A 21,858-nucleotide genomic window follows, 5' to 3' on the forward strand; every position below is an offset into this window, starting at 1 on the left:
ATTACACGATATCACCTGTGTTACTCAACACGGCAAATTGCACGGGATACACGGTGGGCATACGTCGCACACGCAGGCTATTATTTGCAGTGCGGCTCCGTATGCCTTCTCTTTCTAGGAACTGTTTCCCCGAATGGACTCGGGATCACAATGGCATGATGGGCATGACTCAAGCGCACCTCCCTAATAGGCATCCCAGGAACTCTACCAAAAGCCTGTGGCTCCTTTCTTTGTCTGCGTGATGACTTTTTGCGGGGTGATACCTGGTGATACAGCTGATATAGCCATGGATACGCCAACGGACACCATCTTGATCGGGAGAATAATATGGATCCTAGCCTCGTTATCGATTGATATCCATCTGCCCAGTAGTGGCTGTATTGTACCAAGAACTTGGAAGTTAATGCGGCCGATAGAGAAACCTCATTGTCACGCTATCACATACGCCGCATCAAAGGCAGCACAGTCATAAGGAGCATAATGTAATGATCCCAGACCCACATGTCCTTCACATGTCTCCTCCAGTTAGAAATGTTCTCACTGCGATTAGAAAAACTCAGCAGGACAATGCGGCGCGGAGTCCGGTGGACGTATTACAATTAATAGCGGTTATTATTATCATGTAACTAGTAATCAGACCAACCTTGAGAGGAAATGGTGTAAGAAGTCGTTGAGTCAGGAAAAATACGTGGCAACACGTGATGCGGAAACGGGATTAATCGTTTGTAGCTATTGTGATCTGTTGAATTCACAAGGCTTTGCCAAACAACGTATCACAGGAAGTACTCATTTCAGTCATTGTACCTGCGAACCTGCATCGGCAGGATCATCGTGCTATCATGTCTTTCATCCAGCCTCCCCCATACGCTACTGGCTCGCATCAAGATGGTACGACATCATCTCAAGCAGTCAATCTCGACTCTATCACACTTGGCCAACTAAAGGCCATGGTCATCTCGGCACCTAAACCTAAGGTGTGTTCCCTGGCAGTATTATTAATATACCCGCCATTAATCACTGCTTCGTGATCAGCAATCATACTATGACTTTCGCTACGATGACGAAGATACTGTCATGAATGAAATCGACGAGTTCTATTCTTACGTAGAGATGCCTCAAGTTGCAGAGAACCTGAAGGCTTGGGAAGGCTCTTTCCCCGGAGGTATGTGTGCTTTCTCGTAGTCAACTAACCAAGCAAATTGAAATAATATTTAGAGTGGACTAATTCTGATACGACACCCGCCCAAAGAAAGGCTCACGTCGAGGTATTGTTGGAAAGCCTAGAACATCGTGATGCAGAGATCCGTTTTACAAACGCTCGGAGATTGTTTTACGTGCTTCAAGGTGACAACAATTAAAACAATCGAAAATCTCAGCTCTAATATATGTGTTCTAGGAACTTTTGCAGAAACGACATCCCCAGAGCATCAGCTACACTGGATATATGAAAACTGCAAAGTTGTCCGATCAGCCAATGGTCTAAGTACTATCGTAGAATCTATGAAAATTGCCAGTCAAAAGCATGATCTTTTATGGTTCGTGCTCATTCATTTTTTTGCGTTCATGTTACCCATTGTTTGCACTTCTTGTTACAGTTCACTTTCGGATGCGGATGCAGCTCATTACCATATCACGCCTGCCGAGAAATCCGATTTTCTTGAGGAAGTTACGACTGAGATCTCGGTTTACCTTGGAATGATGTACCATTTAATTGAGGTTTTTAAGGAGCGCGATGATTTTGCTGACGAACTAAGTGAGTAGCATTTTAAGTGCAGTATTTGGACAGTCTGATCAGTCTACAAGTGAGTATGGACCCTCCTCTTCCTGTATACCTCTTCAACGTCGTCTCTGGACTCAAAGATAAAAGTGCCAAGGGTTATCCGATAAAGAAGGTTTGCTCAAGGCCTTAGACATAGCACCTCGATGGCTCATTAACTTTCTAGCTGCTGTTAGTTTTGTGGAAAACCATCCTAGCTTGTTGCGGTGGAGTTCGGGAATTAGCACGTGCCAAAGTCGTCGCTCGCGAGTTAGCAAACCTGCCGCTGATTCCAAATGAAGGTATTGCTCTTACAGATTCACAAATTCACAGATGTTCAATACTTGTCTCACCTACAACCCGCAGCCATACCAATAAAGTGCTCGCCCGTTGATATTGAAACTTTCCGTCAAGAAACTTCGGTCAAATATCCCACGTTCACGCCTCTCCCACCACCTTCCCGGCCAGATGCACCAGCCTCGAAACCCTCTTTGATACTTCCCACGCCCAAGTTGGCGCAGGCATATTCTCCGATTCCTGTTCGCCATCATTATCACCACGACGACTCTGAATCGCACCATCAGAGTCTCCAGAACTCTCTGAATCAACCATTTCATTCACAACAAGGTCAAGGTGGATACCGAACAGGTCCCCAACCTCCCACGCCAGCACCCTCTCCCCCTCCCTCTCCCAAACCAAAGAAACAGCAATATCAGACAGATCCGAACAGGCCGTTTTTGTTTCCCTTTTCACGGAGGAGCCGGTTTGGCAACAAAGATGCTGGCTTGGTTCCATTTGCAATCGGCGAGGCAGACAAGTTATACAACAGGCACATGTATGTGAGTCTGGCACTTTGGCAGATGTGGCGGACCAGGGAAGATTGTATGACGGCGGAGAGCGGTTTGGAAGCTATGCCCGAGCCCGGGGAGTCTGATCCGTCTAAAGTTGTGCCTGAGGTATTCGTAATCTCTTGATACTATAGACGGTTACTGAAATTATTTAGGACTCTGAAACTGCGGAGCCGTTGCCAGATATTGCAATGCTGGATGTAAAAATTGCTGACGCAACTGCTGCGGTCGCGGGTGCTCAGTCAAGCACGGAAGAGCGCAAAGCAAGGGAGAAGAAGGAAGACCTAATGCGGTTAAGAAGGGTTGAACAGATATATGTAAGAGTCTCATTATTGATAGCGGGAAATGATTTCTAAAGCATATAATCTTAGAGTGCCGTTTTACCTGTCTTGCCAGGCTGGGTTCTGGTGTTGTTGAAGCTCCTTTTGGCAACCGTTTCGGCTGGAACAAATATCCAACAAGCTCCACAGTCATCTACGTCTTCAGTCTTTCCTCCAGGAGTTTCTTCGCGTAAGGGGTTCACTAATTTTCGTTTTACCTGGGATGTTCAATAGGATTATGTTCTAGCCCCAGAACAACCGCCTGCTCCGCCCCCTACCTTGGATGACATAGATGTAACGCGCCATCGCGAGATTACATCGAAGGCGGTTTCTGCTATCCTTTTGCTGATTTTGAAATGGTTCAAAGCCTCGCGTAAGTGTTTATGGTGGCTCTTTCATGAAAATCGTTCTCACTTGAACTATTAAAGATGTGATGAAGTTCCATCACCTGGGACAGCTCCTGCTTGACACTAATTGTTTACTATTGATTCTTAAAATGTTTGGTTTGCAAGAAGTATCAGTTTCTGTCGTATCTAAAGCCGATTCACCAGATCACAAGTTAGTACCTTTGGCAGATGTCTATGAAATAATTGTCTAATTCGCCCCGTAGCTTCTTCCGATACTGTCAGATTCATCACGCCAAGGGGTTCAACCGTTTGCCAGAAGACAAGCCTCGTGCTCCTCTTCATGTTGTAGTACAAACCAAGAATTTGCCTAATGGGCAGAAGCATGAAGAGGAGGTAGAGATGTTGACAGATTTTTCGTGGCGTAACTTTTTTTCGACGATTAATTTCGCCAAAATTATGCAGAAATTGTCTAAAGGTCGGTCACATCGTATTTGGATGCTTGTTCAGTACAAGAGCTCGGTAAGTTTTCTGTGTTAACATGTGAAACTCCATGTACGACTAATCGCTAGGCCGTCTTGAAACGAGTCCTCCGGGTGTCACACCCCATGCTTCAGCTGCATGTGCTGAAGCTTATCAAGAGCCAAGTGCCCTTCTGTGGTCGGAAATGGCGACAATGTAAGCTGAATAAGGTTTGGTGGTGCCGGTTCCTTGCTTATCTTCTGTCCTAGCCAACATGAAAGTCATCACATCCATCTATCTGAATTGTAGGCCAGACCTCCGTGACGAGTGGCTGACAGGCACGGAAGTCGATGATATCTCCGATGCGCAAGTAAGGTTGCTAACTCTTATGCAAAAGTAGAAAAAGCTGAGTATACTACTTTCAGGCCCAAGAGCAAGCGTTACGCCACTTAGTAAAGTTCTGTGAGGAGTCCCACTCTCTTTTATCTTACCTAGCAGTTAAACGTCTAATTATATATAGATAACAACAAGAGATATGGCCCGCAGGCAGTCAGCCAACACAACCAAGCCCACAAACGATCCATTAGCATGACTCATAATTTAGAAGGACTTCCTCCTGGTCTCGAATTAGGCAATCTCATTCGCCCTCTTGGCACTCCCAATGTCGTGGAAGCAGATGTGTTTCCGCCTGCCCGTTCTCAAGCGCCTGATCCTGCTATCTTTTTACCATACACTACGGAGGATATTGCCTTTGAGGAAGAGTATGAAGAGTACTTGTCCGACCTTGGATGGTCCGATGAGCATACAGATGGTCCATTGTTCGGTGGTATCTCGAACTCTGCCTGGCACAGACTTCCGGAGTTCATTTCCAGCATCACTGATAACATCAGTGACAGCGAAAGTGTTGTATCTATTGGTGATCTTGCTGATGACTCCCGCATGGACGTCGGCAGAGATGATCGTGATATACCAGATGAAAATCTGAATAACTGGGAGGTATAGGATATTTTTCTTATCCGAGATAGCATCCACTCATTTAGTGTTTAGCACATGAGTCCCAAAACTATGGCGGCACTGCCCAAGTCACCTGCAGGTAATAGGCGTTCTAGCTCAGGTGGAGGACTTCGCCCTGTCTTGCCCTTTGGGCTTGACGATGGCAGCGCTCTTGATCCTGATGAGGATGACGACGAATCGGAGATGGGACCTGTGCCACGAGAACAATCCGGTCCATTTGCATCTGGTGGTGGAGTGGATGAGGTAGAATATGTTTATGGGTAAGTTGTCCAAGTTCCAGAATTTCTTAAATCTGACGGCTGTATAACTAGACTGTAGTGTTTAATTCTGAGGCTCAGATTGGGGCTGGCAGTTATTGGGGTTACTTGTAGGCTCATGTTTCATGGTTACAATATCACGCATATATATGCTCTGTATGAATTACAATAAGTACGGTAGCCTGAGTGAAGATGTGAACCTTTTTCAAACTGCATACGTTTACAATACTCAGTTTGTGTTTGGCTTGTAAACAAATCTGCCAAGCGCCTCTTCAATGAAAAGACTGGGATAACCCCACGCTCACGAACTCGAAAGTGGACATTATTCCTGCTGACAAGGAATTTGAACGGCTTGGCAGAATATCCAATACTGTCACGTTGGAATTACGACCATAACTACTATACATCGGAGGACGCAGAACACAAACATGAACCTGAATGCAGTATCGCTTTTTGGCTCATCGCCAACCCAGTCCATGTCGGCGATTGCGTCGGCCTCAAGCAGCTTGCATCCGACCGCTACCGTACATGCGCCTCTAACAGAGGATCAATCCAAGCCAAAGCTGAAAAGGAACAGGATAACATTGTGAGTTCTATTCTTTTAAGCTAAGACAATGTAATAACTAGACACCTACATCAGGAGCTGCCAACGTCAGTATCAGTTTCTTTCTTCCAAGTCATAAAGTGCTTACCAGTTGGCGATAGCATGTCATAAACGGAAACAACAGGTGCCGTCTCATTCCAAAGAATTTCAGTACATCTACTTACGCGTTGTTACGCAGTGCGATCGTGGTCAACCGTGCTCAAGATGGTTAGATTTTGTGTCTATGGAGGTGGCTTGGAACTGAATCATAGTGGTCTGTAGCGTCAAGAGGGGTACACAAGAGGAATGCAATTATGACCAACCCAACAAGCGGCGGTCATCACGCGAAAGGTACGGATGTCTCTCGTGAATGCTTGGTGGAATTTCACATTTTACATAGTGATGGAGCTGGTTCTAACGCCTCCGACCGAGTTTCCCAGTTGGAGTCCCTCGTTCAAAGTACTCTAGGAGGCTTGGAACCTAGTGCATTGGCCGGACTGGATGCACTTCTACAGCTTGTGCAAGCAAGCAATGCCATTAATTTCCCTGCCGCGCATTTGACTGGTCCTGGATTGGCCGATTCTACTAGAGTAACTGACCACGCAGTTCAAGTCGCTGCAGCAGCTCTTGGTCAGCTTTCCCAACAGGGTACCTCGGTGCCATCATCATCTGCAGTGCCTGTCTATAGCCCTCTTTCAGAAATTTTAGGTCATGTATGGAAGCCTCATTTGTCTTATACTTCGCATTCACCGTTGTATTTGCAACAACAGATAAGAGGACCTGGGAATCCTCATGCACCCTCGATACCGGCGACATTGGCAGATTTACGGAACCACTTCCCTAATCATGCTATCACCAACTACCTACTAACCCATTTCTTTGAAGGCTCATCTATACAATGGCTATGGGCCGTCGTCCATCGACCCGCATTTGATAGCTGTTATATTTCCTTTTCTTCTGGCCCGCATCCCCCAAACATCGATTTTATTGCCCTCTTGGCCATTGTTTGCGCCTCGGCATTGCAATTTCTTCCTGAAAGTGATCAAGATGCAAGGACATTTCACATCGATGGCGGTTACGTTCGCAGTTCTTACACCGTTGTTGCAGGTCCAGATATTTGCTCAGTATGAGTCTGGAAGACATGTTCTGAGGAAACGATTGTATAATTTTGCTCACTCCGTTCTTGTGAACGGTGAAATCGCCTCATATCCGTCGATCGAGCGGATACAGGCACTACTCCTTCTGGCTATATATCTAGAGGTATGTTTTATCAAGAAATTGTTCATTCACCAAGCGTAGCAGGTGAACGATAATCTAGAACGAGGGGGATTCGATGGAGTCCTATAACGTGACTGGTAGGTAGTAGTCAAACGCACAATATATGTCAGCAGGTGCTGTAACTAACAAGTGTTTAGGTCATGCTGTCCGTATGGCACAAACTTGTGGGTAACATTGCCGTTAGCTATGGAACTTTTTGTCTCATCAACGTGTACAGTGGCTCTAAATCGGGATGGTCAGACTACATGGCAAATGAAACCGTATGAGGCAGAAATAAGGAGGCGGCTGTGGTGTAAGAATACTCCGTTTTATCTATCCGTTCGCTCATGTCAATCTACTTAGGGACGCTTTTGATTCTCGACCGGTAGTTTCTTCTACATTTCGTCTTTGAATGAGGCCTTACGCTGTTATCTAGATTTCAGTGCTTTTACCTGCGTCGTCCTTATATCATACACGAACACGTGCGGCCTTGCTTTCATTTTGGAGAGAGAAAATCTAACCTAATGCATCTTCAGCATTGTGATGTTGCGATCCCCCTAAATTTAGACCAACTGGAGCTACGTGATATCGCTGACCTTTCTGGGAAAACATTGGAGCAACCCACCGATTACAGTAAGACGGAATTTCATTCATTAAACTGAAACTTTTTTTAAATATCATTGGCCTGGCTTAGCATTCCAAATTCTTCAAATTCACTGGGCTCAAATCATTGGGAGATTATGGGATAGATGTTTTAGCATAGAAATTCCATCTTATCGCAAGATCATTGACCTCGAGGACGAAGTGCGGAGATATGAGTTAGACTTACCCACATCCTTTCGTTCTCAGACTGTGCAAGGCGCCCTAGTACGACCGTATTTGATCTTTCAAGTGAGCCCCAGTAAATTCAGACTTGTTGGATCTCACGCTTCCTGTAGAATCACTATCTCACCCTACAAATCTATCATCTTCGAATTATACTCTTGGTGAGAACAATCTCAGCATCATCTCAAGCTGTGATTGATGGTGTTGTATAGCGCACATTCCTGTTCATCAAAGGCGACAAGGAAACTCACACAGAAGAAGAGGAGAAACTTGTTGTATTTCATCGCCATGCCAAGGCCGTCTGTCTCACATTCTGGTACAGCACATATCTTACATGCTATTTTATTTCACTGCATTAGCTTACTCGTATGACGATTTTAGTAAAAGGCTGTTAGCTTTGCACCAATTGGTCCAAAGCCAGGTTCACCGGGCGCAATTGCGCTGGTCCTCTCTGGTCCTCTGGACTTTTGATGCAGCATGTGAGTAGTTTGTATTGTGCCTAGGTGCTGACAGTGTTATAACAAAAGAAAACAGTGGCTCTTGCCTTTGCGATAGTAGTGGACCCTCATGACGACCAAAACGAGGAACTTGACGAGTGGATAGCACTAGCAGAGAGCCTCCTACAGAATCTACGACCTTATAATGTAATCGTGTCAAGCGTTGTGGAGTTTGTCGCAGTGCTGCGAAAACGCACATGGATAGTTTTACATCCTGAGCTTGCTGCAACGGAGAACACCAGTGATCCCAGTTCCACAGATTATGGTGGCCTATCAGTCGCATTCTCCTACCCTGTCGGATCATCAATGCAGTTTGTGGAACGGGCCACAACGATTCTTGCACGGCCGCAGCCTTCTCTGCTTGACCTGTTGGGTCAGAAAGAAGTTGACGATCCATCATGGACCACAACACCAGCGGCTGTATATGCAGGAAACTTCCCTAACTTCGACACGTTATGTAGTCCTACAAATCCACAAACGCTAGATGGCTTTCTCGATACTTGCATCTCCAAGTAATATATACACTACTAATCTCAGATATTTTACATTATCTTTGCACACTTTTGTCGCTATCATGCATATATGTATATGCTCTCATTCCCCACGTATTGATTTAACCGTCGCTACCGTAGTAAATCAGGTGAAAGTCGATCTCCGAAGAATCCAAGATGAGAATACCAGACTTCGATCATCAGAATGTAGCTTTCGTTCTTGAAATGGCCCACGGGCTTCCAGCCTCGTAGAAATCCATGGGGTAAATACCATCCTTCATTCTCGCTTGTCCCTGCTTAGACTCGTCCACCCACCCCTTCGCCTGGCGAACAGCAACTGATGTCTCGTACGGGCTTAACAGCGGTCGGTCAAAGGCATATCCCCAGTCGATGGATAACCTTGGACAAGACGTCTGAATGAAAGTTGATATATGGGGGTTGAATAGAGCTAGCTTTGCAGGAGAAAGCTCAGACAAAAGTATGGGCATGTATGATATGGGAACGCGAGAGGTGGATAGCTGATTAGTGATGGCTTGGAGCTGCTTGAAGCTGCCCTGTCTTCCTAAGGTCCCAAGGATAACACCCCATATCGGATCAGCCAGGTTATCAAGCGAGGTGACGGCTTCGACGACATCAGCAGAGTCAGATGAAAAGGCAGCTAGACTCTTTCTAGCTGCCTGAACTGCTTCATCGCGGACTGTCCTCATTTCCTCGTGGTTATAACGTTCCCTTGTCAGTTTTTTGGAATAAGGATCATATCGGAAAGCCGGAACAGTAGGGTTTGCTATCATGATGGATTCAAGGTGAAAGCGGCCATCACCAAGATATCTATGTTTAAAGAAGGTATTTAAAAAAGCTGATTAACCAGGGATAACAAATATGTTACGCACATCAGCGCATCAACATCATCGAGGCGTGGTGCCGTGCACCCTAATATTTCTCCAGGTGATAGAGGCTTGGATCTCGGTATAGTAGCGTGATATTTCCCGGTCCATATATTGTTGCGCGTAGATGCAGTCTCGGTTACCTCGGTGGAGTTGGAACTCGACGAAGCCCGAAGAAGACCGGCAGTATCATCTAAGCTAGTGCTCTCAACTATAAGGTCCTCTTTGAGCCTCTGAAGGGCCGCTACAAATTGTATTGTAGAAACCAGCGCTAGCCGCGTGGGTTCATGTGGCATATTCGACGAAGTACTTTCAGGTTTATCTGGGTTCGCGCTAGATTGACTGGGTCCTTCTATCCGAAGGTGAGCAGTCTGACCGATTTGACGGCCGGTAGGGATTTGACTATCAGTGTCCTCTGAGTCCAATAAAGTTTCATGAAATATTTGGCGGTCGTTTGGGAAGTTGAGGCGAATAGTCTCTGTGAGATGTGATGAATCGATTGCTATCTCGACAAAGATGTACAACGTCTTAATCGATGTCTGGTCAATTGGAACTAGTAGGTTATCAATCAGCATAACCAGGAGACGCGCATGACAAACAAATGCATACTAAGACAACTGTGACCATAGTGAACAAGCATGTCGCAGCCCAGCGCAGTAGCTGTGTAATCGTCGATGCAACATGCACCGTATGTGACATCGCCCATAATGACAGTCAGTGCTTCGGTGAAACTGTATGAGATGGGAATCAGTTTAGTATCTCGTCTACGGATATGGCGTTCATCACCTGCGCACCGCTCGATAATGTCCGCTATTGTACAAGCAAACATCTGCAGACCTTCGGGCATCTGAAGCGCTACCATCCGTGCCTTGTTCTTTCTGATGTGATGGATAGTTTTATGGATTTCGAAAGAGTAATTGGAAGGGATCTGATTGATAGCTTCATTGAGAAGGACGTCTGTCAAGATATCCTCAGGTATTTGGTTCGCTACGGTTGCAGCAAGTCCTGGCTTGGATGGAGTAGCAGATTTTGATCCTACAAACCGTTTGCGAGGCTTTGCAGCATTCTTTGTTGGTTTCGTGGACGTTCCGTCAGTCAGGATAGCCTTTGGTTCTGCCATTTAAAGGTTGTAAAGGCTGAGCAAACTTGAAGGCTGGAGATTGGACTGAGATTGACTTTGGAGAGATTGACAGAAAAACATGGATATGATTACTCCGGGCCACGTGCCCATATTATTTAATCCCGCCTTTTACTTGTCGCGTCACTTTGTCAGAATCGCGTGTTCCCGACCGTCTCAACCGAACTGCAGAGGCTTTACTATTACTCTTTCCTGGACTTGTCATTCAACCTCTTGCAGATTTACGAATTTGCTGTCCTGGCTACAACAATACAGTTCTTGGCTTTCAATACACATAATGTCGTTCGGGGATGGAAGAGAAGAGGGCCAATGTGCGATGAGGGGCTCGTGTGGGACCAAAGGCTGGTTTGGCAAACCTCTTCCTTGTCCGTACGATGGTCCTCCGGTAGAAGTAAGCACCTTTTGCATACATTTTCTTATATCTCTTATGGTTTTCTTATAGCCTGAAGAAGAATCGGATACTGCTCGGGCACTTCTCGTCTCGGTCTGTGGCGCTGAATTCGCCCAAGGACCCGCTTGTTGCACATCCAACCAAGTAGAAACCTTACGGGACAATCTCAACCAGGCAGAGAATATCATAGCATCATGTCCCGCTTGCCGCAATAACTTTCGCTCATTCTATTGCTCTTTCACATGTTCTCCTTATCAAGCTTCGTTTCTGAACGTGACAGCTACGCAACAGTCTGGCACTGGCGAGACTGCTGTAAAGTCTGTAGACTTCTTTGTCGGAGAGCAATTTGCATCTGGCTTTTTCAACAGCTGCAAGGATGTACAGGTCGGCGCTACGAACGGTTATGCGATGGATCTAATTGGAGGAGGAGCAACGAATTATTCCGCCTTTCTCAAATTCATGGGAGATGAGAAAGCGCTTGGGAGCCCCTTCCAAATCAACTATCCAACTAGCAACCCTCCGGAGTTCAGCACGCTAAATCCACTCCCAAGGAGTTGCGTAGACAATGATTTGTCTAGTCGTTGCACTTGCATTGACTGTCCTGACGTTTGTTTACCCTATGTCCCTCCCCCTAATGAATCGACCTGCCAAGTTGGAGGTCTCACGTGCCTTTCACTCGCTTTGATTATCGGCTACTCTCTGGCCGTCGTCGCCTTTCTGCTTGGATACGTCCTACAACTCGCCATACGCAAGCGCAGGGAAAAGAGGTATGAGCGGATGGTCTTATCTGCCGATACCGCGTCGATCCTGTCACCAAGGTCCCACCCTCGTGGCCTTGTAGGTGCCGTATCTCTTTCGCACGCAGACGGGGACGATTCATTGGGCGCTCAATCCTCGGATTCTCGACGCCTTGGACGAGGTGTTTCTCTATTAGACCCTATAGAAACGGTACAGCCCCGTCAATATCGTTTGAACAACGTCCTCAGGCGTTGCTTCTACCGGATGGGTCTCACAGCAGCCTCATATCCTTCTTTAACATTCGCCGTGGTGTTCCTCGTGGTCGGACTTCTCAATCTTGGCTGGAAGAACTTCGAAATTGAGACTGATCCGGTGAGATTATGGGTTGCACCAGATTCGGAGAGCAAGTTGCAAAAAGAATTCTTCGACGAGAATTTCGGTCCTTTCTATCGTCCTCAACAGATTTTCGTCACCGCTATTCCGGGAAGTGTTCATGAAGCTGATTCGAATTCCTCTCTTATTTCTATCAACCACCCCCCAGTACTTTCATGGGATCGTTTGCAGTATTGGTTTGAAGTGGAACAAGATATCCGCTCCCTTCGTTCCGAGCCCAACGGTTATCAACTATCTGATGTGTGCTTTAAACCTGCCGGCCCGCAAGGAGCCTGTGTCGTACAATCTGTTGCTGCATGGTTTGGTAATGACCTTGATGACTATGATGAAGATACCTGGGCAGATCATCTCACGCAATGCGCACGTTCTCCAGTAGACTGCTTACCAGATTTCCAACAGCCATTGGCTCCTCAGTACGTGCTAGGAGGTGTCCCTGAAGCTGACTCAGGTGTCAAGTCTTATCTCGATGCAAAGGCTTTGGTTGTTACATACGTGGTTTCTAACTCCTTGGACGAAGTTGAAGTAGCGAAAGCAAAGGAATGGGAGCAAACACTCAAGGAATATCTTCTCGCTTTGAACGACCGAATTACATTGGAGACCGGCATGCAAATAGCTTTTTCAACGGGTGTTTCGCTCGAAGAAGAAATCGGCAAGAGCACAAATACTGACATCAAGATTGTGGTACTATCATATCTTGCTATGTTCTTTTATGTCTCTTTTACACTGGGCAGTGGCTCTATCGTAAGAGAAGAAGGTGTCTTCGCCTCGTTATCGCAATGGGCTCGCAATTTCCCTGGGCTCTTTAGAAGGTCTCACATGATGTCTTCATCGATATCCGTCGACTCGCGTACCATACCTCGCATTTTCCCTAGGTTACCTCGGAATCTCTTCGTGCACTCCAAATTTACCCTGGGTCTTTTCGGCATCGCTCTCGTAATACTCTCTGTGGCGTCATCTGTGGGGCTTTTTTCATTGCTCAGTGTCAAGACCACTCTTATCATCGCTGAGGTCATCCCTTTCCTCGTACTTGCGGTGGGAGTTGATAACGTCTTCATTCTCGTTCATGAACTCGATCGTCAAAATCTTCTACATGGGCCCAATGCTTCTACTGCCTCTCAAGGCATTGGATTCCCAACACCCAGATCACCTAGTCAATCCCATAGATCTCCTTTTGAGTCGACACACGATGACTCGGTTGACACTGCATCAGTCCCCTTGTATCTGTCAGCAGAAGAACGTATTGCCAGAACCCTGGCTAAGATGGGTCCCTCAATTCTACTTAGCTCAATAACTGAAACAGTGGCTTTCTCGCTGGGTGCACTGGTCCCCATGCCAGCTGTTCGCAACTTCGCGCTTTATGCTGCGGGTAGTGTCTTATTGAACGCTATAATGCAAGTCACTGTTTTCGTCAGTGCGATGGCTATTGACCTGAAGCGCGTCGAAGTAAGTGAATTATTCTTCAAAATCCGCATCCCGTCTAATGCGAAAAATAGGCGAGCCGTGTTGACTGCTTCCCATGTGTAAGACTTCCCTCTCGTATCGCTCTATTGGATGCTCCTCCTAGCGGAAGTGGCCTTGGTAGCATGGCACGATTTATTAGGCGCCATTACGCCCCCTTCTTACTGCAGCCTGTCGTCAAGAGCATTGTTCTGCTGACATTTGCTGGAACTTTTGTTCTTTCAGTGATATCCATGCAACATATTGAACTAGGTCTCGGTAAGTAGTCCAACCCTGGCAATGAACTTTGTTACATGTCGCTAATGCCATGTCACATTTAGACCAGAGATTGGCATTACCCTCGGAATCATACCTTATATCTTATTTCAACGACCTTGATGTCTATCTGGACGTAGGACCTCCAGTATACTTCGTTGCACACGATATAGATGTCACCCAGAGAGCTGGTCAACAGGAGCTATGTGGACGTTTCACTACATGTGACGATTTCTCAATAGCTAATGCGCTAGAAGCCAAACGCAAAAGGCCAGAGTTATCGCTCATATCTCAGCCAACTGCATCTTGGATCGACGACTTTATGAACTGGCTTGACCCTGCAAAAGAAACGTGCTGCCGTGTGCGCAAGAGGAATCCATCAGTGTTCTGTTCAGAGAGGGACTCTGAGCGGCTTTGCCAGCCATGTTACCTTGGCAAAGAGCCTGCTTGGAACATTACGATGAGCGGTTTACCTGAAAACGAGGAGTTCATGCGGTACTTGAAGCAATGGTTGATCTCGCCTACTACCGAAGACTGTCCATTGGCAGGTAAAGCTTCTTTCGGGACTGCACTATCCTTGGACCCAGAAGGCACTACAGTGATGGCATCCCACTTCCGCACCTCACACACACCTCTCCGATCCCAAGCAGATTTTATAAATTCCTTCTCCGCTGCTCATAAAATAGCAGATGAAATATCAGAACGTACAGGGTCAAACGTCTTCCCCTATTCATTGCATTACGTATTTTTCGATCAGTACGCGCACATCATCGCCATCACCCAGGAAGTTCTCGGTCTTGGCCTCGCTTCAGTTTTAATAGTAACTGCCCTCTTCCTTGGTTCGTGGAGGACTGGTACCATTGTCACCGGAGTCGTCGGTTTGACCGTTATTACCGTCATGGGTGTTATGGCTGTCTGGGGGATTAGCCTTAATGCCATCAGTCTTGTTAATCTCGTAATATCGCTGGGCATTGCTGTTGAGTTTTGTGCACATGTGGCACGGGCATTCATGAGTGCTGGTTCTGGGCTTCCGGTAGATCATCCAGCTGGCCAGAAAGAGCGCGATGAACGGATGTGGACCGCTTTGGTGGATGTTGGCCCATCGGTAAGTATCCACAATCGAGTGCAAGTCTTTTCTCATTCTTCCATAGGTTCTGTCAGGCATTACCTTTACTAAGCTGATTGGCATGTCGGTTCTTGCCCTCACTCGATCTCGATTGTTAGAGGTCAGTCTCAATATTCTTTACTACGTCATTCCAAAACTCAGGTTATGTTCAGATTTACTACTTCCGCATGTGGTTGACCTTAATCATATCGGGAGCGTTACACGGACTGGTCCTACTCCCTGTCATTCTTAGTATCGCAGGAGGAACAGGATTCCCACAACAGGAAGCCGATGAGGAGTGGATGTCTAATGCCATCAGGAATGATTTCGAATACGCGTGAGGCTCAATCTTGTTCGATGTATTATGCCGCTGAACCCGGATTACCTACCAGGCCATTCCTAGCTGATGATGACTCAATTGCCAGCGACTAGATATTTATGCCCATTAAGTGACTTCAGCGGACTGCTATGTATATGAAGCAATTTTCTTTCATAATTACTTATAGCACATACACAATCTTGTCGAGTGACCAAGAAATGTTACTTTTTTTTTACACGGGAGACCTTGATCTGCTGTCCCTAATGTCATCTCTACTTGTACTTCTCCTCCCACGGCTTGCTGACCTGGACCGGGTTCTGCTGCGGCTGTACCTCGAGTACGAGGAGTAAGATGAACGGGAACGAGAACGTGAGACTGATCTCGTTCGAGAGCGGCTAGAGCGAACAGAATAGCTCCTTGAACGGCTTCGTCGCCCACGACCGTATCCTGTCCCTCCGCGCTCGTAGCTGGGAGATCTTCTTCTAGGTGGAAGACGGCCTGCACCCCGCACAGGTGAGCGTGAGCGAGACCGGGAGGCTGGGCGGTATGTATCTCTCGCAGGGGGTCCTCTGCGGCCATATCCTCTCGCTCTGTAATTATCTGCATAGCGAGGAGGTTCAAACCCTCTCCTCCTGTAGGGTGGTGGGGATCGTGAGCGAGAACGGGAGCGAGAGACAGAGCGAGGGCGGTCGCGGTCACGTCCATTGCGGGGAGGCCGTGTACGAGGAGAGCGCGAACGCGAGCGGATTGGAAGGTCGGATAGCTCGACCTTTAGAACCAGGCCATCGAGCTGACCTCCGTTCATGTGCGATGCAGCTTTATTAGCTGATGCTGAGTCGGCATACTCCACAGCAGCCTTTCCTCTGTTCTGACCGGCTGCATGGGAATCGATGAGCAAGGAAGCGTACTTGAAAGACCAGGTATTGCTTACACTTCAAGAATAAGGGTAAATCAACCTTTGTAATCTCTCCATAAAAACCGAATATTGTCTGTAGATGTGAATGAACCACATTGCGAGAAAGGCCATTCACAACGACAACTTTGGCATCCTTTTTTTCGCCGTTCTCCTCATTTTCCATGTCAACATCTGCATCCTGGACGGGGCGTGGAGAAGGAGACCGGCCTCTTGTTGACATTTCGTTCTACTTTCCTCTTCTCACACAAAATACAACTGGAGCAACAAGACAAGAAGGCGTGAGAATGTAATGTCACGCAGCTGTCACGCAAAGCCACATCGGTGCCGAGTTCGTTTGACAAATTCCACAGTCCGCGACTGTCTACGTTTACTAGTACCGACTTCAAGTGTAACTTGAAATATTATGCCCGAATCACAGCTGGCTGCCAACTGCTAGTCTTCCGATGCGTTTTCATGGCCCTATATTTATCATAAAATGGAAGTCGATTCATGACACGAACATTTAACAGGAATCCGCACAAAATATATCTAGGATTCATTGTTTATAGAGCACAAGCAGTACTTGACCACTATCATAGTATTTGGCATACGTGCATATAATAAACTTTCAATCCACCCTCATTTTCTTCCTTGGACGCCTTCCATCGTCCTTACTGCCGATAGAGTGAGTTCGTTTAAGGTGTCTCTTCAGCAGATCCTGACGAGCAAAACTTTTGTCTTCAAGACATATCATGCAGGTGTATGGTTTGTAGCCTGTGTGACTAGCCTCATGACGTTTACACTCGTTCTTCCGCAGAAACCGCATTGGACTTCCACACATGTCAGTTCTGTATCTGGTGTCAAAATACACGGAAAACATACCAAACTGCACACTGGAAAGGTCTCTGATCTATGTGTGCACCGATATGCACCAAGATGTGGTCCCTGCGCTTATTCTTCTGCTCGCAACCAGCGACGTAACAGCGGAATTCATCAAGCAGTTCCCCGCGTTCAGATAACTTGCCAGCAAAGTGCATCAACCATTGTTTGTCGACTTCTTCTCCGGGATGTCGCATCCTGTACCTGTCAGCTCTAAATATCAGTTCATCTAATCCGATGCCGAGGTGGGCATTGAGAATTGGGGAATGACAGGAAGGATCATATGTATCCATCTTGAGAGGTAGTTGCCCGCCATTCGTCTGAAAGGTTTCATGGGGTGGTAGAACACCACTAGATGGGAAGTCATTCCCTTGCATCGACGCTGAAAGTAAACGCGGGTCAATTTGAGCGTTAGAAATAACCGCCGCAGCCGACTCCATTTGCTTGTCTAGTTCAATGCGGTGTGCAGGACTTGCTTTGGTCCCATTAAGGTCTGATTTTTGCAGGGTTTCATCCTTAACAGAATTGGACAGGATAGCCACAATATCTTTGATCACTTCCGAGAACGACACTTCTTTGTCACGTATAGATAAGCGAGGTGAACAGTGAGGAGACAAGGGCGGCAGCGGATGGATTTGTACTGCTTGAACACTATCCACCGTCATATCGTTAGATACCACAGAGTCTGGTAATTGTCCCACAGTATCCATGGGGTTGACTCCAATATTATTTTCCTGCTCCAGTGCTGCCATGCTGAACATGTTCACATCTGCAAAGATTCCAGGTGCGTTGCAGTGATTCGGGGTATCGTGAAGCGCTAAGGCCCGTGATACGTTACGTTCTGAGGCAGTAGAGTCAGTCGAATCTGCAAATGTATGCTTGTTCCATGGTGAATATGACGAAGCACGTGTTTGAGAGAGAGGAGATCTAACGCCAAGATGACGTTGCAGCGCCTCCGAGACACCTTCTAGCCGTTCGTGGGTACTACCGGAGTCGTTGTCAGAGGCCCAGAAAGTCGTTGGTGAAAAGTCGCTACTAGACGAAAAGGAATCTTTACTTGCTGAACGCTTCATGTAACATTTGACCACAGCGACGTCAGAAGACGAGATCACCTCCTGCCGGTTGCTGATGTCGAGTAGAGACATATTTTGTGTAGCTTCTGATAAATTTCCATAGGTGATACCAAGACCAGTAAGGATTGAACGTGTATTAGAAAACGAAGAATTGTCAAAATTGGCCACGTTGGACTGAAAGTCAGAATCCATGCCGGTATCAAAAGGGGAGTATTCGAGACGTCCGGAGCGTACAAGTCCATTCAAAAGGAGCGTTGGGGTAGTGATGTGCACCGCTTGCGTCGCCGGCGTCGCAGAAAAGGTTGGGCTAGTCTGGCAAGAAGTATAACTGCATGTTGGGTTTCTAAAGTGTCTCATTACCCAGTGATTAAAAGTGGCTAGAATAAATATCGTTACAACGTAAGATTCGTGAAGCAGAAATTAGACCCGCCGTCAAGCAACACGGCGGGAGTGATAGGATAAAACTGTGGAATGGCTGCAGATTCCGAAAACACAGATGACCTTCAAGTTGGTGTTGTCGTATTGTGTGTTTGCAGTTGTGTGGCAACGGCCTCCAGGGCATACCAAATGGGGAACTCAACACTTTTTTCCATGACCTTGAATGTTGCGGTTCAAGAATTGCTGTACCCACAACAGACGCCATATCGTCAGTGCACGCAGGCTCTCATCAGGAGTCTCTAATGGGTTACGGAAGGCGGGGCCTTTCTTGCTCTTTGGTGGCATTGGAATCGGAATTGCTGCATACTTCTTGCTACCCGATGAGTCCAGGTCTGCGCCAACATATCGCTCGAAATCCTTAGCACCTTCTCATTTTACGCCCACTACTCTAATATCTACTGCCGTATCCGGTCCGGACACCAAGCTATTGACATTGGCCGTCCCACCAGAATTAGTACCTACGAATGGTCGCCAATCTCTTGCACCCATTTGGTCTATATTTATTAAAGATGACGATATCCAGGTCGAAAGGCAATATACTCCTCTTGAGGGAATAGACAATAATGGTCACATGAAATTATGGATAAAAAAATATGAAAAGGGCGAAGTAGGTCGGTGGCTACATTCAAAAAATATCGGTGATTCGATTGAGATACGTGGCCCTCTAACTACATGGCCCTGGACAGAAGATCACTGGGACGAAATTGTAATGGTGAGCTCTGTGTTCATTACCTTCGGAGGAATCTGAATCGATTTATAGATTTCAGGAGGGACTGGACTTGCTCCATTCTATCAACTCGTGCACAACGTGATGTCAGAGAACTTGGCAAAGAACAAGACACGCTATACATTACTGCACTCTTCGAAGACACGTGCTGATCTTCCACCGTCTACCATGCTTCAACCTCTCTTAGAACAGGCTGCTAAACACTCGGACAAATTCAGATTGGAGTTCTTCGTGGACTCCTTGGAAGGCCTTCAAAACCCTAATCTTCCTGATAATAAAATCCTGGTTGGTCGCATAGACAAGTCTGCTATACAGTCTTCGCTAGGGATGGACAATAGTTATTCGTGGTGGCAAAAACTGCTCACGGGAGCAACAGCTCCGCTGAAACCGCCCGACAAGAAGATATTGTTTCTTGTTTGTGGCCCAGAGCCGTAAGTACATCATTTAATATACCGTTGAAATATCCTGAGCTCGTGTTATAGGATGATAAGTGCTATTGCTGGGCCCTATGGTAGAAACTTTTCACAGGGGGCAGTTGGCGGTATTATAGGTGAAATGGGATATAAGCCACATGAAGTATGGAAACTATAGAGCATATATTGGTGCAATACAAAAACAATGACAGTACCTCCTATCTTTTATATATTATAACAATATGATAATTCATTAATACCTTCCGATATGTGACCTGTAATAGGCTGCCAATGCTATGGTCAACAATCCGACGCATTATTTATCGAGTCCAGCTCTACGGATTCGTGAAATGTAAAGTCTTCTGTTAAAATGCTTGGTTCACCTCCTTTTGAATTCGGACGCGAATAGTTTTCTCGGAAGCTGATAGTCATGCGGGTCCCTAATATCGTAACCGTCGAGGCGATGAATGCATTGGGCAGCTCCATGTACGACGACTTCATGTTGCGCAGAAAAAAGACGAGGTGCGTTGTATGTCGTATCAGAAGCTATCCTTAAGCATTGGAGTATTACTCACTGGGAAGCCAAGCCATATTGCCGCGTTGACAGCACACGCCGCTAGCATGCTAAAAGACGAATAATAAAGTCAAAAATCATGAAGCAGTTCACCTTTTGGCTAGTCACATACAATACAAAGTATAGGATACTGTCTCTCATCAAAATTCGGAGTATCGCGTTTAGTTTCCACATGCCTAGTGCCGCTCGCATCTCCCTGACGTGCTTGAAACAGACACGGGCAACGAGGATGACAAGAATGAGTTCAAAAAAAGCTACGGGAAGATATATGAGCGAGAAGCTAGGAGTGATGTTCACCGCTGTGCATATGGAAATTCCAGCGATTGGCTCGACCGATGCTAATATGAACCGATCGGTATGATGGTGCCCCCATGAATATTGAAAATAAAAAAAGGCTAACCTCCGTAACCAGAATTGAGATGTACAACTAGAATGGTCGAGATGCCGGCTACTTGTGCAATGAAGCACAGCAATAAGCAGATGCAGACGACCTTGGAACGTTGGTGCATCGCATATATGCGCAGTTGCATGTTTCCTGGAGCAAGGTTTGTAAAAGATGGCATGCGATAGGGAGGATAGCCGAACCTTGCACAGACCATTGTAATGTGAGGACCCCCCAAGCTTGAAACTGAAGCATTCGATAACCTACTAGCTTGGTTAACTTAATGAAAATAGGACAAGAAGTTGACATACATCTGCATTATCCAGGAGCAGTTTCGCAGTCTTCAGGCACATTAAATACGAGCGTGGAATAGGTAGACATACATCTGTGCGGATTTTAATGTCACAGCGATTGCAGGTGCGTGATCGAGTTACCAACCTTTCCGGTAAGCTCAGTGCTCATAAAGACTTGAGCCATTCTTTATTGAGTGATATACGTACGAACTGGAAAAGTCAATCTTACCAAAAGCGCTAACACTATCGAACATCATTCGTGAGGATATTGACTTTGATAGTAAACCGATGCTTACAGCATGACAGCATCCCCCAGATAGCGAGTCTAGATATCAAGGTGAAGGTTAACTACTAACACTTCGTTGATCATAGGGGATGGATTTGACATTATGGCAAACATACCACAAAAAACAGATACGTCAACAAAGACCAAGGTCTCATCTAAGCCGCATGGAAGTTTTTTTTAGGTCGCTCGTAGGAAATCAGTAACGTCTCGTACCCATATCCACTTGATCTTGATAAGGCAGCGACATGCGTAAGTAAACAAAAAGATAAAGATAACATGAAAGCCCAACCTCCCGATCAAATGTAAGAACTACGAACGCAAATGCCAGTAGGTCAGTATGATATTGGAGAATGAAGTGAGATACTACTTTAACATACTATGGTCGTATATCACGACAACGGCAGCAACAACTAAGATAAGTGACATCGCCCTCAGTTCCAATCAAAATAAAATGAGTCCGATACTGACATTGACAGTACCTGATTGCTTGAAGGACTTCTGCATCACTCAACCATGAACTATATGTAGTAGTTTCCATATATCTGGGCCAATCCTTTAAAGAC

The 21,858-nt window shown here is 46.3% G+C and overlaps 10 protein-coding genes across 10 annotated transcripts; 6 read left to right on the forward strand and 4 right to left on the reverse strand.

Moving 5' to 3' along the window:
* Positions 1–274: 274 nt before the first annotated feature.
* On the forward strand, positions 275–631 carry SERLADRAFT_460596 (uncharacterized protein; the record flags this gene model as incomplete). The annotated part of the gene is made up of 1 exon (XM_007315375.1): positions 275–631. One exon carries the CDS (start codon positions 287–289, stop codon positions 470–472), a length of 186 nt encoding a protein of 61 aa, XP_007315437.1.
* A 479-nt stretch (positions 632–1,110) lies between these two features.
* SERLADRAFT_366889 (uncharacterized protein) lies at positions 1,111–5,008 on the forward strand (the record flags this gene model as incomplete). The annotated part of the gene is made up of 17 exons (XM_007315376.1): positions 1,111–1,162; positions 1,216–1,327; positions 1,596–1,753; positions 1,804–1,892; positions 1,944–2,058; positions 2,123–2,712; positions 2,760–2,921; positions 2,976–3,114; positions 3,172–3,297; positions 3,353–3,482; positions 3,535–3,790; positions 3,841–3,946; positions 4,000–4,100; positions 4,142–4,182; positions 4,226–4,227; positions 4,251–4,726; positions 4,778–5,008. 17 exons carry the CDS (start codon positions 1,111–1,113, stop codon positions 5,006–5,008), a joined length of 2,886 nt encoding a protein of 961 aa, XP_007315438.1.
* Positions 5,009–5,306: 298 nt separating this feature from the next.
* Positions 5,307–5,585, forward strand: SERLADRAFT_382010 (uncharacterized protein; the record flags this gene model as incomplete). Its single annotated transcript, XM_007315377.1, has 1 exon — positions 5,307–5,585. A coding segment is annotated over one exon (156 nt), but the record flags the coding sequence as incomplete, so codon positions are not given.
* Positions 5,586–6,486: 901 nt separating this feature from the next.
* Positions 6,487–6,727, reverse strand: SERLADRAFT_382011 (uncharacterized protein; the record flags this gene model as incomplete). Its single annotated transcript, XM_007315378.1, has 2 exons — positions 6,487–6,616; positions 6,681–6,727. The coding sequence occupies 2 exons, from the start codon at positions 6,725–6,727 to the stop codon at positions 6,487–6,489; spliced, it is 177 nt and encodes a 58-aa protein (XP_007315440.1).
* A 372-nt stretch (positions 6,728–7,099) lies between these two features.
* SERLADRAFT_382014 (uncharacterized protein) lies at positions 7,100–7,600 on the forward strand (the record flags this gene model as incomplete). Its single annotated transcript, XM_007315379.1, has 2 exons — positions 7,100–7,474; positions 7,536–7,600. Coding segments are annotated over 2 exons (153 nt in total), but the record flags the coding sequence as incomplete, so codon positions are not given.
* A 345-nt stretch (positions 7,601–7,945) lies between these two features.
* SERLADRAFT_446577 (uncharacterized protein) lies at positions 7,946–10,658 on the reverse strand (the record flags this gene model as incomplete). The annotated part of the gene is made up of 4 exons (XM_007315380.1): positions 7,946–9,482; positions 9,545–10,091; positions 10,148–10,269; positions 10,333–10,658. 4 exons carry the CDS (start codon positions 10,656–10,658, stop codon positions 8,855–8,857), a joined length of 1,623 nt encoding a protein of 540 aa, XP_007315442.1.
* Positions 10,659–10,953: 295 nt separating this feature from the next.
* SERLADRAFT_406479 (uncharacterized protein) lies at positions 10,954–15,357 on the forward strand (the record flags this gene model as incomplete). The annotated part of the gene is made up of 6 exons (XM_007315381.1): positions 10,954–11,067; positions 11,119–13,641; positions 13,692–13,914; positions 13,977–15,016; positions 15,063–15,137; positions 15,190–15,357. The coding sequence occupies 6 exons, from the start codon at positions 10,954–10,956 to the stop codon at positions 15,355–15,357; spliced, it is 4,143 nt and encodes a 1,380-aa protein (XP_007315443.1).
* Positions 15,358–15,583: 226 nt separating this feature from the next.
* On the reverse strand, positions 15,584–16,531 carry SERLADRAFT_460616 (uncharacterized protein; the record flags this gene model as incomplete). The annotated part of the gene is given in 3 exon segments (XM_007315382.1): positions 15,584–16,038; positions 16,053–16,211; positions 16,267–16,531. 3 exon segments carry the CDS (start codon positions 16,469–16,471, stop codon positions 16,031–16,033), a joined length of 372 nt encoding a protein of 123 aa, XP_007315444.1.
* A 327-nt stretch (positions 16,532–16,858) lies between these two features.
* Positions 16,859–18,374, reverse strand: SERLADRAFT_435128 (uncharacterized protein; the record flags this gene model as incomplete). The annotated part of the gene is made up of 2 exons (XM_007315383.1): positions 16,859–17,060; positions 17,113–18,374. 2 exons carry the CDS (start codon positions 18,372–18,374, stop codon positions 16,859–16,861), a joined length of 1,464 nt encoding a protein of 487 aa, XP_007315445.1.
* A 399-nt stretch (positions 18,375–18,773) lies between these two features.
* Positions 18,774–20,255, forward strand: SERLADRAFT_460620 (uncharacterized protein; the record flags this gene model as incomplete). The annotated part of the gene is made up of 3 exons (XM_007315384.1): positions 18,774–19,332; positions 19,381–19,778; positions 19,830–20,255. 3 exons carry the CDS (start codon positions 18,784–18,786, stop codon positions 19,936–19,938), a joined length of 1,056 nt encoding a protein of 351 aa, XP_007315446.1.
* Positions 20,256–21,858: the final 1,603 nt, after the last annotated feature.

The sequence above is a fragment of the Serpula lacrymans genome (genome assembly GCF_000218685.1).
Source record: "Serpula lacrymans var. lacrymans S7.9 unplaced genomic scaffold SERLAscaffold_4, whole genome shotgun sequence".
Classification (NCBI taxonomy): domain Eukaryota; kingdom Fungi; phylum Basidiomycota; class Agaricomycetes; order Boletales; family Serpulaceae; genus Serpula; species Serpula lacrymans.